Source organism: Nematolebias whitei, chromosome 3, assembly GCF_014905685.2.
Source record: "Nematolebias whitei isolate Nwh7 chromosome 3, NemWhi1, whole genome shotgun sequence".
Classification (NCBI taxonomy): domain Eukaryota; kingdom Metazoa; phylum Chordata; class Actinopteri; order Cyprinodontiformes; family Rivulidae; genus Nematolebias; species Nematolebias whitei.
Window position 1 is genome coordinate 27,327,335 of NC_056500.1, and position 14,871 is coordinate 27,342,205.

At 39.0% G+C, this 14,871-nt stretch overlaps 1 protein-coding gene across 1 annotated transcript in view; it reads right to left on the bottom strand.

Annotated features, from left to right (window-relative positions):
* The window catches only part of LOC119407444 (alpha-N-acetylgalactosaminide alpha-2,6-sialyltransferase 5-like), a 16,921-nt gene extending 13,050 nt beyond the window's left edge, over window positions 1-3,871 (bottom strand). Inside the window, exons 1-2 of the mRNA XM_037674269.1 lie at window positions 3,851-3,871; window positions 3,249-3,449 (exon numbers count right to left, since the gene is read on the bottom strand). Coding sequence (XP_037530197.1) covers window positions 3,249-3,449; window positions 3,851-3,871 — 222 coding nt within the window. The remainder of the gene's footprint in view (window positions 1-3,248; window positions 3,450-3,850) is intronic.
* Between the last annotated feature and the right edge of the window lie 11,000 nt (window positions 3,872-14,871).

A 14,871-nucleotide genomic window follows, 5' to 3' on the forward strand; every position in this document is an offset into this window, starting at 1 on the left:
TGTGTGTGTGTGTGTGTGTGTGTGTGTGTGTGTGTGTGTGTGTGTGTCTGTGCTACGATTTCCTCCAGGAGATGACAGAAGACCTCATGACACTGAAGATCCACCCACCCCCACGCAGATCTTAGAGCAGGTCAGCTCTGCTTTGTCTTTCCTGAGAAACCACAGCAGGGCCTAACAAACCACCGCTTAAACTGGGCTCTAGAAATGAAGTTCTGACCCTGAACTGTGAATGATAAAGGTGAGAGCAAAATAAATATCCATAAAAACAGTAACACACACCAATCTTTTTCTCATGTGGAGAGCCATGCTGCAGTATGTGAACAGTCACTAACGATGGACTGGGTATGACTGACAGTTTCTCAATATGACTGATGGTTTGTGCTCACACACACACACACACACACACACGCACGCACACACACACACACACACACACAAAGAAGAAAAACATTATAGTGGCTCTGTTCTAGGCCCTGTAGCAGCCTAGAAGAAATCCCTCCAGTTGGTTTGTGGAGCTCCTTTGTTACTAAATTTTGTATGATGAACACATAAATTATGAATTATAAAACAGAGAGAATTTAGAGCTGGCACTATCTCAGGAAAGTCAGCTTTTCACTTCAGTGCTTAAGATGTGAAAAATAAAACTCTAACAGGCTCTACTCTTTCTGAAAACACTAAATTGTTTACGCATTGTTACTATTTTCCCCCAAAATACTTAAGGCCATTGAGTTATATATTCTATTACCAGTTCCACGTACATGTTATAAATCATGGTCCAGTATTGGACTTACATCCACTACACAAGGTTTAGGTCAGTGGGACACCATCATTACATATAAATCCTTCAAAACACTGACATTTCATTTCTCATCTCAAAGTGTGCTTCTTTTTCCGTCATCAGCTGTTACATTCTGCAGTGACTCAATTACCAGAAATGACTGGCATGTATCATGTAAACATGTCCAAAGAAGATAATTATTCAATGTCATCACACAAAATGTATTAAATCTGCCTCTGAACACAAACTGTCTGTAAATCCAGTTGAGTCACTGCAGGTGACAAATAATGAAAAACATTGAATAAAAACGATGTGTGAGAAAACATTCAAGTTACCAGTATTTGGATGCTTTGTCATAGATTAACATTTATGCTTTTATTTTTCAAATGGATTATTACGAACAAAAACATTGTTTGTACCACAACAAACTATAACTATAGAAGCATCAGTAAATAAATATATGCTGGTTTAGAGAACTGAAAACTGAGACACTTATTAGAAGAAATATAATTCTATTCATATAAAGTCTCGGTTGTGGAATGAACCTGAACTGCTGAATGAAACAAACTGTGCAGGAAATTATCAGTTCTGTAGTGTCTGTGAAAAAGAAACCAGAAATACAAAAAAATAAAATAAAAAAAACAATGCATGGGTTTATTATTTGAACATGTTTAAATATAAAATATGGCCCAGCACAGAAGATCAACATCATCAGGCCAGGACTCTGCGGTCTACACTCATCTACAGGCCAGCGGTCACTCTTTCAAGGATGAAGATGTTCACATCCTGGACAGAGAGGAACAATGGTTTGAGAGAGGAGTAAAGGAGGCCATCTTTGTGAAAAGAAATCGTCCATCATTAAACAGGGGTGGAGACCTACGGGTTCAACTGTCCCCCTCTTACAATGCTGTGATTGCTAGTATCACTCAGCCCTCTGTGAATAGTAAACAGCCATCAGTGTGCTAATGATCCATTGTTAGGCTGATGGTCCTTCTTGAGCATGTGATCAGCTGGTTTTGGTTGTCAGCAGCAAAACTGGTTGATCCACTCTGAGAAGGTGCTATTTAAGAGACTGAGCTGAATACAGCACCTCAGACTGAGGAAGTCTCTCGGATGAGAGACGAAACGTTTCTATATTTTTTGTTGTTGTTTTGCTTTTTTTTGGTTTTTTGAATGTCCAGAGGACCAGATTTAACTTTTTTAGATTTTTCTACCTGGATTATTGAGCATGCATCAGGATGTTTAAATACATATTTTCTGAAGGAAAACATTTTTTGTTAAAGGTTTGGGTCCACTAATGTGATGATTAAGCTTAAATAGTAAATGGATTGTACTTATATAGTGCTTTTCTATCTTATTAAGACACTCAAAGTGCTTTACATTACAATCTGTGCCCTCATTTACAAATTCACACAGCACTCTATTATACAAAGCTAATTGAACAAATCATTCTGTAGAGATTAATCAGAGCTTTATCACATTCACACACTGATGGGACACAAATCGGAGGCAATGAGGGGTTCAGTGTCTTGCCCAGGGACACTTCGTCATGTGACTGCTTGTGGATTAGAACCCCCAACTCTTGCATTGGAGGACGACTGCTCTAACCACTCAGACACAGCCGCCCAAATTAGTTTGCTGAATAGCTAAATATTGACACGTCTCTGGCTGGTCACATCCGCTGCGTGATGGGATCTATGAATGGGATGGTCTCTTGTTGAGGACTGTATTCCTATGGCACTTAAAACCGATTGACAAATGTGATTTCTCTGGTGGAAAATAACCTCACTGTAGGTCAGAAAATTGCACAAAGTGTCAGGGAATTTTGGTCAAGGTTTTTAACAGCTATGGCTGAGAATGTTAACTGCCCATGAACCATGTGTTTGAGTTACCAGAGACTTCTTTTCTCTCTCAGAGAGCTGAATGAGAAGCTGATGTGATCCTGCATGTGCAGCTTGATGCTCAAGGACACCAGTCTGCTGCCTGTGAGCCGGGAGCTAACGGGCTTATAAAAACAAGCCTCGCACACTGCCCGTGGCAGATTCTTGTGACTGGGCTCCATGCATATAAGTTCTGTACATCTGTGTCAACTGCTGTGAAAATCTGCCCTAGCAAGTAAAACCAGTGAACAATCTTCTACTGTCGAGTGTGACTTCTTTGTGTAAGTAAAATGAATAGAGGATATATCTATCCAACACAAAGCTGAAATTTCATGCACAGGTTGCAATAGTTTGGGCAGGATAATTGCTGAAAATTTGTGTTTTTATTGTCAATTTGAATCTAACCATCACCATTAACATTTCACCATAATTTATGGCAAATTTACACGGAGCCACTACAGAGGAGCTAAAGAGCCACATGTGGCTCCAGTGCAGTAGTTTACACTCCGCTGGGCTCATGCAATAAGGTGAAAACATGTGTTTCATAAAGTCAGGTGCAACATCAACTATGATGCAGGAACCGTATTTACCTTGAAGTCCATGACACCCGTGTACCCCTCCAGAGTTGATGTTGGGTGCCCCTCTGGTCTTGTCCTGTCTGGAATGGGAGCCTCCACGTGGCGGGAAGGTGATGACGACGAGAAGGACGATCTTTTGCTGGAGCTGCTGTTATACACCAACATAAAACCTGTAACCATGGTAGCGAGGATGATGCCACCAACCCCTTGACACTGGAGAGACGTTTAAAAAAAATGAGCATCAACATTCAGTCTGATTTTAAGGCTCCAGGACATTCCTGAAGCTTCAACGTCAGTTCTGAAAGCAGAAATCCAACAAAACAAGCTGCTTTTATTCCTCATGCACGGCTGCAAAGAAAACATCAGCTGTGCCTCTCAAATTCTCCCAGCAGTCTCTGTTACACATGCAACACGTTTTAACCAAAGCTGCAAAAACTACAAAAAGAAACCAACTTCCCAAGGATGAACCTTTACAGGCTTATATTTTCTGAGTGTTATAAATAAGAAGAGGGCAATAGAGGTCGCAGAGCTCTCGGTCTACAACTCATTTCTCCACACAAAGGCACAGTAAAAAATATATTTCTCTTCTCCCACCAGCTCTCCTGCATATTTACCACTTTTATCTTCATCTTCATATCCCCAGGTTTCCAAGGCCAGCCTTGATCCTATCTTGGGACTCCTCAGCATGCAACATCTGAGCGAGCGGCAGCATCACTCACATCAGAACGCAGCAAAAGAAAGGGATGCTCCACTCTCCCACCTCCCACTCACTCATGCTTCTCTCCTCAGTGATGCTCTGCCTTCTTCAACAGCTCACTCCTCATGGTCCTAAACACCTCCCCATCCTCAGTTGCTTCTCACAGGAAGTTCATTTAATGATGCTCAGACACATGTTAAAAACTCTTCTCCAAGGGTCACTGAGAAAGCCACAGTCTATGGAGTGTTTCTAACCACTATCGTTTAAATGAATGATAGCATTCGCTTGCAGCAATTATCAGTTTTTTTAAAAAGCATTTGACAAATGTTCCTTTTGAGACAACATGTAGCCTACTTTTTATTGTGCATTAGTGTTTTAGCCCATGTCTCTGTGCGTGTGTGTGTTTGGTTTTCTGTATCATAAGCAAAATATCTGTATTTTAATGAAACTCTTAGAAAGTAATAACTGGATGTACCAGCTCATTAATTTTTGAGTCAACCCATATTTTTTCATTCAACCTTTATTTATACAGTTTAGTCCCATTGAGCCTCGAGGACTCATTTACAAGAGAGACCGGATTTTAACAAAGAGTGATGGACAACAAAGACAACAGTAGACAATCATAATGGATGTGTACAAAATGAGAATAACAAGTGAAAATTAAATAGTAATAAAAAAGTAACAAAAAAACAGCTAGATTATAAGGTGGTGTCGAAAACTAAAAACAGGAACATGTATGAGTTGGTTTTTGCCATGAACTTAACAGATGTTTAATGCCACTTAAAGAGGTCAAGGTCGAGAGCTTCAGATCTTTTGCAAAATATTCCAGGAAACGCTGTAGCTGCACTCACGCAGAGACATGTAGGAGGAGATGTATGAAGGCAGCAGACCAAGAAGTGATTTAAAGATGAAAATGTACCAGTGGAAAAGTCTATGTGAAGTTAATGAAGACCAGTTAACCAGTGAATACAGGGTGCAGTGGTGGGTACGATAATCACAGCCAGTTATGAATCTTAGTGCACCATGATAGACAGCATCCAACATCTGCAGGGTTCTTGTAGGAGCGTTCATGTAAACAATGTCACCGTAATCAATGGAGGGAAGGAAAGTCACAGTTACAAGGTGTTTCCTAGCATTCAGGGTTAGACAGGATCTATTTCTGAAAAAGAAACCCAATTTTACTTACAGTTTCCTTACTAAGTTTTCCATGTGAAGCTTAAAAGAGAGATACAAATCAACCAAGATACCCATCGCAATCAACAAACTCAATAGAGACACCATTCGAGGATCAAATCAAAAGAAGAACTGCTGGGACTGACTTCCTGTTTGAAAACAACATTCCTTTGGTTTTGTCGGCGTTTAGCACCAGTTTGAGATGGAACAAATCAGACTGGATGATGTCGAAGGCAGATTGCTAAAGCTGGAAAACCTTAGCAACTGTTTTAGCTCGACAATTAACAACTGTGTCATCAGCACAGAAATGTAAGGATGTATCAGGGATGCTCTGACCTACATTACCTATGTAGATTGTAAAGAGGGTGGGTCCTAAGACTGAGCCTTGTGATACAATATTAAGATGGCTGCTACAGCTTAGTGACCTTAGCAACCACAAAAATAGCTAAACTTAGTCGGACTTATGACGTGGAGCTTAAATTTGGTGTTAAGATGAGCGTTAAGAGGATCTGTGTTTTGTTTCTGATTCCTAAGATGTGTCATTTTCCTTTTACCCTCAGTAAACCTCCACAGTATTTTTCCATTCGGCCTGCCACCCTATACCTAATCAGTGTTCAGCCCAGATGTTTCCACTTTCACGCTCACCCAGCTTTTTATTTAAACCATCCCTTATCTTGCTCATTGTTCTGTGACACGTCAGATGTCTCCGTCCTTTGTTTTCCCCCGTGTTTTCATGTAAGTTTTGCTGCCACACAGCTTTTTGTTTTAGTTAATTAATAAATTCATCTTTATTTTACATCCTGCTTCCCGTGTCTGCACTTGGGCTTAACCTACCGGACTGTGATAAGCATATTCCCAACACATACTCTAATCAGTATACAATATCTTTTCTCAAAACTTTGGCAATAACTGTTAGAGACAACACTGTCTTTCTGTTAACTAACTAAATCCATTAAAAGAAAAATAAGGTGAAAAAACAAAACAGGACATCTGTGTTGAAGATGTTTCACTTCCCATCCTGGATGCTTTCTCCATATGTGTAGAGAATGATTAGCTCCAAGCATTTTATGACTGCACGAGAAGCTTTATTTACTTAGATTCACATGCAGATTAGATTAAAACTATACATCCTTCACAAAATATAACTAAACATCTCAGGAACCACTGAACAGATGTCAGTGAATCCCTCAGAGTGTAAGCACATCTACAGTATAACAAATAATAATGCTAGAAAGTTCCTAGAGAAACTTTGACGGGGACTGCCATGTTGCAGCCATTTTAAAATTTTTGATTTGACAGTACTGTGTTAAGGTTCACTCTCAGCTACCACCTTACCAAATTTCAGCTCAATGTGGCAAAAAAAAAAAAAAAAAATCAATGAGTATGTCTTTTTTTTTTAAATCTATGGTGGCCATCTTGGATTTTCGATTTGGATTCAGTATGTGATGGGGAATATTCTCATCTATAACCACACTAAATTTCAGCCCTGTATGTGTAGAAATAGCTGAGTTAAAGCCATTTAAATGTAGCTTTGGTGGCCATTTTGGATTGTTATTACAATTCAGTATTTATTGGGCATTGCTCTCAGCTGCCCCCACACCCAAGTTCATCTTAATACAACTGGCTGATTTAACCATAACTCCGACAGCCACTCCAGAAATACTGGTTGGAAAGATAACAAAACATTTTGCTATGTGTGTATGTTAAAAGATTTGGTGGTAAGAAGAGTTTGTTCGATGACTTACTGAGTCTTGTTCAGAGACCTCTCCCCTCTAGGTCATATGACCTCACTGTGGCAGTCAGAGGCTGTTGAGTTCCCTCAGGCTTTTTCAATGAGGAAAAATGGCATCTTTGTCTGCAAATTACATCGCCACGGTTACTCAAAATGTCAATAAAAGTAATGGCACACATCACGGTGCTGAGCAGGTCGTTCTGATATAAAATTTGTGGGGGTAGACGTTGCGGTTTGTGCCACATTAAAGTTGATAGAAGAGCAAGACCTTATAGGCAGTGCTCAATGATTTTAGAGATCGAAGTGAACCAAATTCAAGATGGCCCCCAACAGTTAATCAACCTTAGCCAACACAAAAGTGGCTATAACAGTCAAATGTTCAGATATTCAGCTATAATTTGTCGTGCTAGTGAAATGTATTTTTGACTTCATGACTTAAATAACAGTCTAACTTTTAGACAGCAAAATGGGGAGGTTTATTACGGAAATTCATCTGGACAGAGAAAATGCCGACTCCTCCATTTGTGAAGAATCGAGGAGTGCATATCTCTCAAACTTGTGTCATACATCTGTTTCACACACGCACGTGCATGCTGGCAAAATGCTTTCCACGTCACATTGTCCTGAGCAGAAAAGCAACCTCAAATTTGGGCATGATGTTCTAACAAGCACACGTCTACTTGTTAGTCTGTTAGAACATCTGAGTTCAAATCACATACGCTTTCCTGGAGATAAACTGGACATTAGCTGGCGTGCACATTTCCATTGCCACTATTGATTTTATGTATAAACAACATAATTTGGCCTTAAAAGGTTTACTAAGTGGCAGATCTGAAGTATACTCTGATCACTTCCCTATCTTACAAGATCTCATAATAACGTGAGATCATTTACTTCATTAACAAGATTTGATCAAAACAGCCATCGCTCCATCCATTCTCAGCACATGTACAGAGGTGGCTGATATGCAATCCTTCAAAGAATGCTTGGCCTTCAGCTTTCTTTTGAATTTATAATATAGCACAAATGTCATTACATTTAACTGTGGATTTTTATCTGATGCAATATCTGCTAATCAATATTCTCACTGTGCATGTCTCAAATAAATCTGTTGCCATAACACACAAAGTAAACTTTAAGCACTACACTTATCTCAACTGCATAACATTCTAGTATTGAAACATTTTTGTGTGGCACATTAACATTCATTTTTTGTCTTTCATCTCACATTTGTTTTTGTTTTTTGTGTTTGGATGAATTCAACAAGTACTGACACCGATGCACAAAGATATACAACATTAATACAAGAGAACGTCACATGGGCACGATAAATAATGGATATTTCATCAGTGCAGCATTTATTTAAATGGGACAATGCAACAGACAACTACTGTAAGACATTTAAGTAAAATACACCACCTGAAGAAAAACTAAGCTGCTACAGTTTGACTGGACGTCCTAAATTCTGCTGTGAAAGTAATTATTTGATGATCTGTTATAGCCTTGAATGGAGAAAGTGCATGTGATCTTTTGCCAGTTTATGCAATTTTAATTTTAGTCTTGTACAAGCTGCTAAATTTGGAAAACTGAGCTCACAAAGTAAGTTGGTGGGTAAACTAAACTCACAGAGCTGAAAGTTGCATGACTCACCGCTCTCTTTTGCATTCACCGAGTCATGCTATTAAAACTTTATATGAAAAATTGCAAAAAATAAAAAATAAAATATGCCCATTTTGATATGATACCTCTATAGGGGCGTATCCTTCATAGAGAAGTTGCAGCTATCTGGAAGAAGGAGAACCTAATATAAATTTATTTGAGACTTTTGAGGAGCTTGCTGTGTTGTGATGAACGATGTCCCTGAGGACTAGAACACAGCTCCAAACTCAGCTCCGGGGGAGCAAACATCGAGACATACAAAGCAAATGACAACAAAACAAAACCTGTATTAATTAACTCCAACCTTCAACCTGCAGAGATGCCAAACAACATTCTGCCTGCGCAGAGCCAAACATGAAGTAATCTGTTTCTTCTCTGTTATGTTCACATGTTTCCTGTGCTGGGAGCAGATTATTTTTATTTTTTTACATTGCTCCACAACTTGAAAGGTATGTGGCTGTTGGCCTCATCCAATAAAACTAAAATAAATTGAAAAGTTAAGAACAACTGAGAGAGTGTTACTGTCCATGAAGTAAAATATTACTACATGTGAACTGTATGCTTCAATCAAAGCAGGTTTTAGTGGGGTTGTTTGGCTGCACACACAAAAAAAATTGTTCCATATTTAAAGGATTTTCTACAAAGAAAAAAATTAAGTCTGATCTGAAACAATGATCATCATTTCCACTTAAAATATCATTGAGCGTCTCGCTCAAGACGGACGCTTCTGCGCTCCCTCCCCCTGTTCTCCTCTTCCTCCGTGTTTGGAGCTCCAGGTATACATCTCCCGAACGAAAAATATTATTATGGATCTGGTCAATTGGACTTACAACGCAATCGACAAAATCTTTTCAACAAAATGACAGGGTCATGGAGAACCCTCTTGCTCGGCTGAGACTCACACTGTGGGGTACATCAGAGATCCGTGGGGAGTTTGGCAGCTGTTGTGTCTCTCAGTCATGTCTCAGGAGGATGCTGAAGACATTTTTATAATTGGATTTAGGGTTTCTGCTTTTTGGCATTGGTGGGGCTCTGTTTGATCAACTTTTGAAGAAGACATCAGCAGCAGTTTTGGCCATGGCAAACCTTTCGAGTCTGTGTGAAGGATTGGTTTGTGCTATGAGTACTCAAAATCAGCTGATTTATGAGCTAAACCGTAAGATGGAGGGTATTTGTGACAATTGCGGGCCACCTGCAGCTTCTGGGACTCACCAGCATGTTGGGATAGACCTTGGGGAAGGCTCATAACACAGATTAGTGGAGTGGATGCCCAAAAATCTGGCCATTTTAGACTAGAAAGTTCCAGCAGGACTCAAGGCTGACAAGAAAAAAAAGGTCTGCCTGAAGAAAATCAACAACTGTGGCTTATCTAAATCTGAATCCCCTGTTTGGCCTCGGATACGAGCCGACTATCAAATTTCTCCTGGGACATGGGTAACTAGGGACAAAGTGGACACATCTCAATGTCTTGACCTCACATGCATATGTAATGGTGTTTATAAATGTGCTTGCTGGTATAGGTTTTTGATGTCTCAGATTGTGTCCTGATAGGACAAAATGTGAAGAGATTTTTTTGTAATACCACTATCCATCCTCATGGCTCTTACCTTTTTCTATCTAAAAGTATTCTGATAAAGAATAAGGGGCTGCGCTATTATAGCAGCAGCAACGTGCACTCCGCCTCTTTTGGATGACTGTACGAACATACTTTCACTGTATTCTGGTACAATGATAATAAAGCTTATTCTGATTCTGATAATTAATGTTTAGTTTCAGCTCTCTTTTCTTGCAGGGATAAAATACTGTATATCAAAATTAAAGGTGTAGCATTTCTTAAGAGAATGCATGTCGCATCCTGCCTTTCATTTCAGAGTTTTAGACTCCAATAACTTGCAAAATGACATAATTTTAGCCTTTTTGGTAAAACCTTAAACACATTGTTGTGCACAATGTTGAGGGTGTAGAGGGCATGTTAAATAGAAAAGACTGCTAAAGTCGATCAGTTGTAGATGTACATCCAATGATCACTTTCTGATATTGTCATTAAATTTATTTCACAGGTTCACAAGATATTTTGCTAACAGACGAACAGGGTTGGCTCTAAAAGTTAATCTGAAAGTTTTGAGAAAAGATTTTGCAAAAGAATATGTGTTGTAACTCTCAGCTACTGTCACCAAAATGTAGGACAATAATTGTAAACTTGACCGAACAATGGCCATGTTCATGTTTTCTATTTTCACTTGGCTGAGGTGGTCGTTTTGATCGAGGTTAGTTCCAAACCTAAGCAGTAATAGACGTCCATCCAGGGATTGTTTCTTGAAAGTTTCATTACAATCTGTCAAGGGGTTCATTGGATTTGCAGACACACAAACACAGGCATGATGATTGCTGACACGTGCAAAAACATTGTCATCCACCTTTGCCTTTCAGCAATGGGCAATTCACGCAGAAATTAGAATACAATTCAAGTGAATTAAAAAAAAAGATGACTGTCTGATAAGTTACATTTTATAACCTTTGCCAACATTGAATTAAAGAATACAAAGACATCATCAGCACATCAGGAAGCTGTAAGACCTTTGTTCTCAGTCTTATACGAGATTAAACATCTGCAAATTGTTTTCTCTTACAAACACATCATTAACTCCTCGGCCAGCATTCTCACCACTGACAGGTGCAATTTCCGGTTACCCATTGTGAACTGGTTGTTCCTCAGATTGGTTCTGTTTATTCAGTGACTTGAAAGAAAAGTCTTCTGTCCATCTGCTACAATCTTTTGTTCATTTATGCCTCAGCGACATCAGTTCAGCTGCTTTGTGAAGGAACTCTTTTATTTTAGGGACTGGCTTCTGAAACCAAATGAGTGTGGAGAGCATTTCCTTCTTCTACAAATAAAATATATACTTAATTTATAGAGTACTCTTTTGTTTATTGCAAAAAGCCCAACTTTGTCCAATAAAAACAGATAGATTGCAGATAGATAACCCAAGTTCAAGGTTCATGGTTCAAGTTTCTTTATTGTCATTCGCATCACATGTGGTACATGAGGTGGAATGAAATTGTGTACACAGGGTCCCAGACTCCCAGTTACATTCAACAATAGCAACAATATAAATTGTAAAAGGAAACAGTAATATAAACTAAGAAATATGCTAAACTAAAAAAATATGCTGAACACTAATAGAGCAAAACAATACGCCAAACAACAGCAGCACGAACATGAGTCTGTGAGTAATCCTAACCCATAGCAGAAATTTGAAACTATCACTTTGCAATGCAAAATGCTTTGTTTATGTGTTTTGACTACTCTTATTTTAATATTTCTGTTTGTTGTAGAAATATAATATTCACTGTTAAGACACTAGTCGGCTCTTTAAGACGTCCTCAGGTATAACAGAATTGTCCTGTAAAGTGGATATCTGTTTATAGTTTGATGTTATTTCATGCTGCGCTCTAAGTGACGATGCCTCCCAGTTATGATGAGACCAGTGGTGTTATGTCTTACTGGTGCACTCAGTTCAAATCAGCTCTCTGACAGTCTGAGGTCAGATAGACTCCACTGCTCAGATCTGTCTCATTCCTGGGATGTTCTTTTTGACATTTCGTTTGTAATAAATTGTTAAACTATCAAGAAGCTGCTCTTCTAGCCTCCCTTATCTTTTTGCTGCAAGACTGTTATTTTGTTGTTTTTGTTGGAGACACGGCAGTGGGACTCAGTCATATCTCTGCTGTCTTTCTTTGGAGCAGTTCTAAGACATAAAGGTCTTGTCCTCAACCAGAAACATTGCTCTACCTTTGTGCACTGAGCAGTAATGTGATTCTAATTCTCCCTGAGTGCTGCTGGCAGTGATCCTGCTGCACCAACATGTGATTTGTCTCAGGAAACTTCTTAACGACCAGCCTTTGGCTACCTGAGCTCTCATTAGTTTCATCAGGAGAATCGTTAAGGAGACATCTCAAGTTATATGTGAGTGTTTAATGCAAATTACAGCCACATTTTATGTTTGTTCTAGATATCTTCTTAAAAAAAGGGTCTATTTTACATTTATCCATTTGCCCACGCAAGACTTTTGTTCCCCAATCACTTCAATTACAAATAAATAAATAATCTAATAAAAGCCCAGCATGCATTAAAGCACATATATCAAACTCAAGAGCTGCAGGACAAATCTGGTACACCCCAAGATTATAATTTTAATGTAAAATATTGTATTTTTTCTAATTTTTTTCTTTGAAAAAATGAAAAATACATAATTTAGTGTAAACTTCTCTTTTCAGGTGGCTAACTTTGAATCCAGAAAGAAGGTTGGATCCTTCTGTCATTACTGATTCTGATGTGGAAAGAGCAACAGAACGTCAAACGAGACAGATCAAACTTGTTGATGAACAACCAAGAAAATATATCAAGTATCTGACTCGAGTTAATGTATCAGCTGAAAGTGACCCGTGGCTCGGACAACGTTTTTAAATTTTAGCTCCTTTTGGTAACTGAGTTTGACATCCCTACTAGGAATTATTTATCATCCTCTGCTTTTAATGCCAGTGTTTCAGACTAAGAAGAAGGGAAGAAGGTATAATCTCTGATCAAACCTTCACAGAGGATCTTGTGTGATCTGTTAGTGTTTGAAAATAATCTGAAATCATCCATCCATGTGGCTGGACAGAACACTTTCATCAATAAGTGATGAAATGTGAGTCACAGTTGTAACCTTTGTGGTTTTGGTCCCGTCAGTTCATCTTGCCAGTCCTTCATATACCAAATCAAATATTTAAAAACGATGCACCCTCAATAATACACTACAACATGAAGTCACCTACTGTGAAGAAATATAGGATTAAAGAATTTGAGAAGAGGCAAAACAAACAGTGAGATGCAATACCAACACCCTACCAGCTGGGGTCAGTGTTTCTCCATTGGACGGACACGTGTACTATATATAAATACTATTCATTGAGCCTTTATTTAGACAGGTTAATCCCATTGAGCCTCGAAGACTCATTTACAAGAGAGACCTGATTTCATCAAAGAATGATGACAATAATAGACAGTTATAAAAAGGCATACATATTTTTTTTTGTGATTTTTTTTATACAAATAAGATGGCAATAAAAGTAACAAAAACAGCTAGATTATAAGGCGAATGTAGAAAACTAAAAACAGGAACATGTCTTCATTTGTCCCTGCCAGGAGTCCAACAGATTCTTAAAGCCACTTGGAGAGGTCAAGGTAGAGAGCGTCAGGTGTTTTTGTAAGATATTCCAGGAAACAGGAGCGGAGTAGGAGAAGGCCCTTTTGCCTAGTTCAGTCTGCACTGAGGGAACACTGCAGGTAATAATGTCCTGAGAGCGCAAGCTGTAGCTGCACTCACGCTGAGACATGTAGGAGGACATAGGCGTCACAATCATTATATGTGAAGGGGACAAGTCCCCCCCCCCACACACATTAAAAAAACGTTCATTTGGACCCCCCACTTTTACTTTGAAACATTAGTTCCAGCAGCGCAGTTTCTCTTTCTTCGTGAACGAATCCATTCCACTTGAATAAAAGGAGAATACTCAAGCTACTAAAACTCCACTCCAGGTTTTCCTGGTTACCTCCAACTCTCCCAGGTCCTTTCCTGCCTCTTGTCTCGGCAGAAAACGCGCACAGGTAAAGGAGGTGGAGGTACCTGTGTTACTCGCTCGCCAGTTTAGCAGCTTAGTGCGGGCAGTGGTTGACTAAGGTGTTGATCAGAAACATATATTCATTTTACTCGAGAGGAGCTACGTCTGTAGCATGTGAGCTTAGCAGTAACTGTGACGCTGTGAGACGCTGCAGGTGTAAGAGACGCTGTGTGTTCAGGTGCATTAAAGTTGAAATATCTTTAAAACCCCACAACTTATTGTCCTCAAGCTTCATGAGAAACATCATTTAAATGAGTAGTGTTGAACACAAGTAAAAAAAAAGTCCAGTGGTGATGTTTTTTATTTCTCTATAAAGACAAATACGATCTGACGCTCTGTATTAAAGTTAAAATGTCTTTAAAAGCCACAGCTGAATTTACACAAACTTGATGAGAAACATGTTTGAAATGCTGCTTTTTTGTTCACTAGTGAACACCTTTGCTTACGTGCGCACACACGTGCACGCGCGCACACACACACCTACACACATCATTGTGTCCCTCCCACATTATGGATGCTTCTGACGCCCTTGAAAAACACTAACCAAATTTAAAGATTATTTTCCAGTGTTTTCTTCTGTCTTGCAGAGTAATCTTCAATTCAATTTGGTTTATTTATAAAGTGTCAAGTCACAACAGAAGTCGTCTCAGGGCACCGAACACAAAACATTCATATATAAACATAATAATTTAACATTATTTATCTGAGGA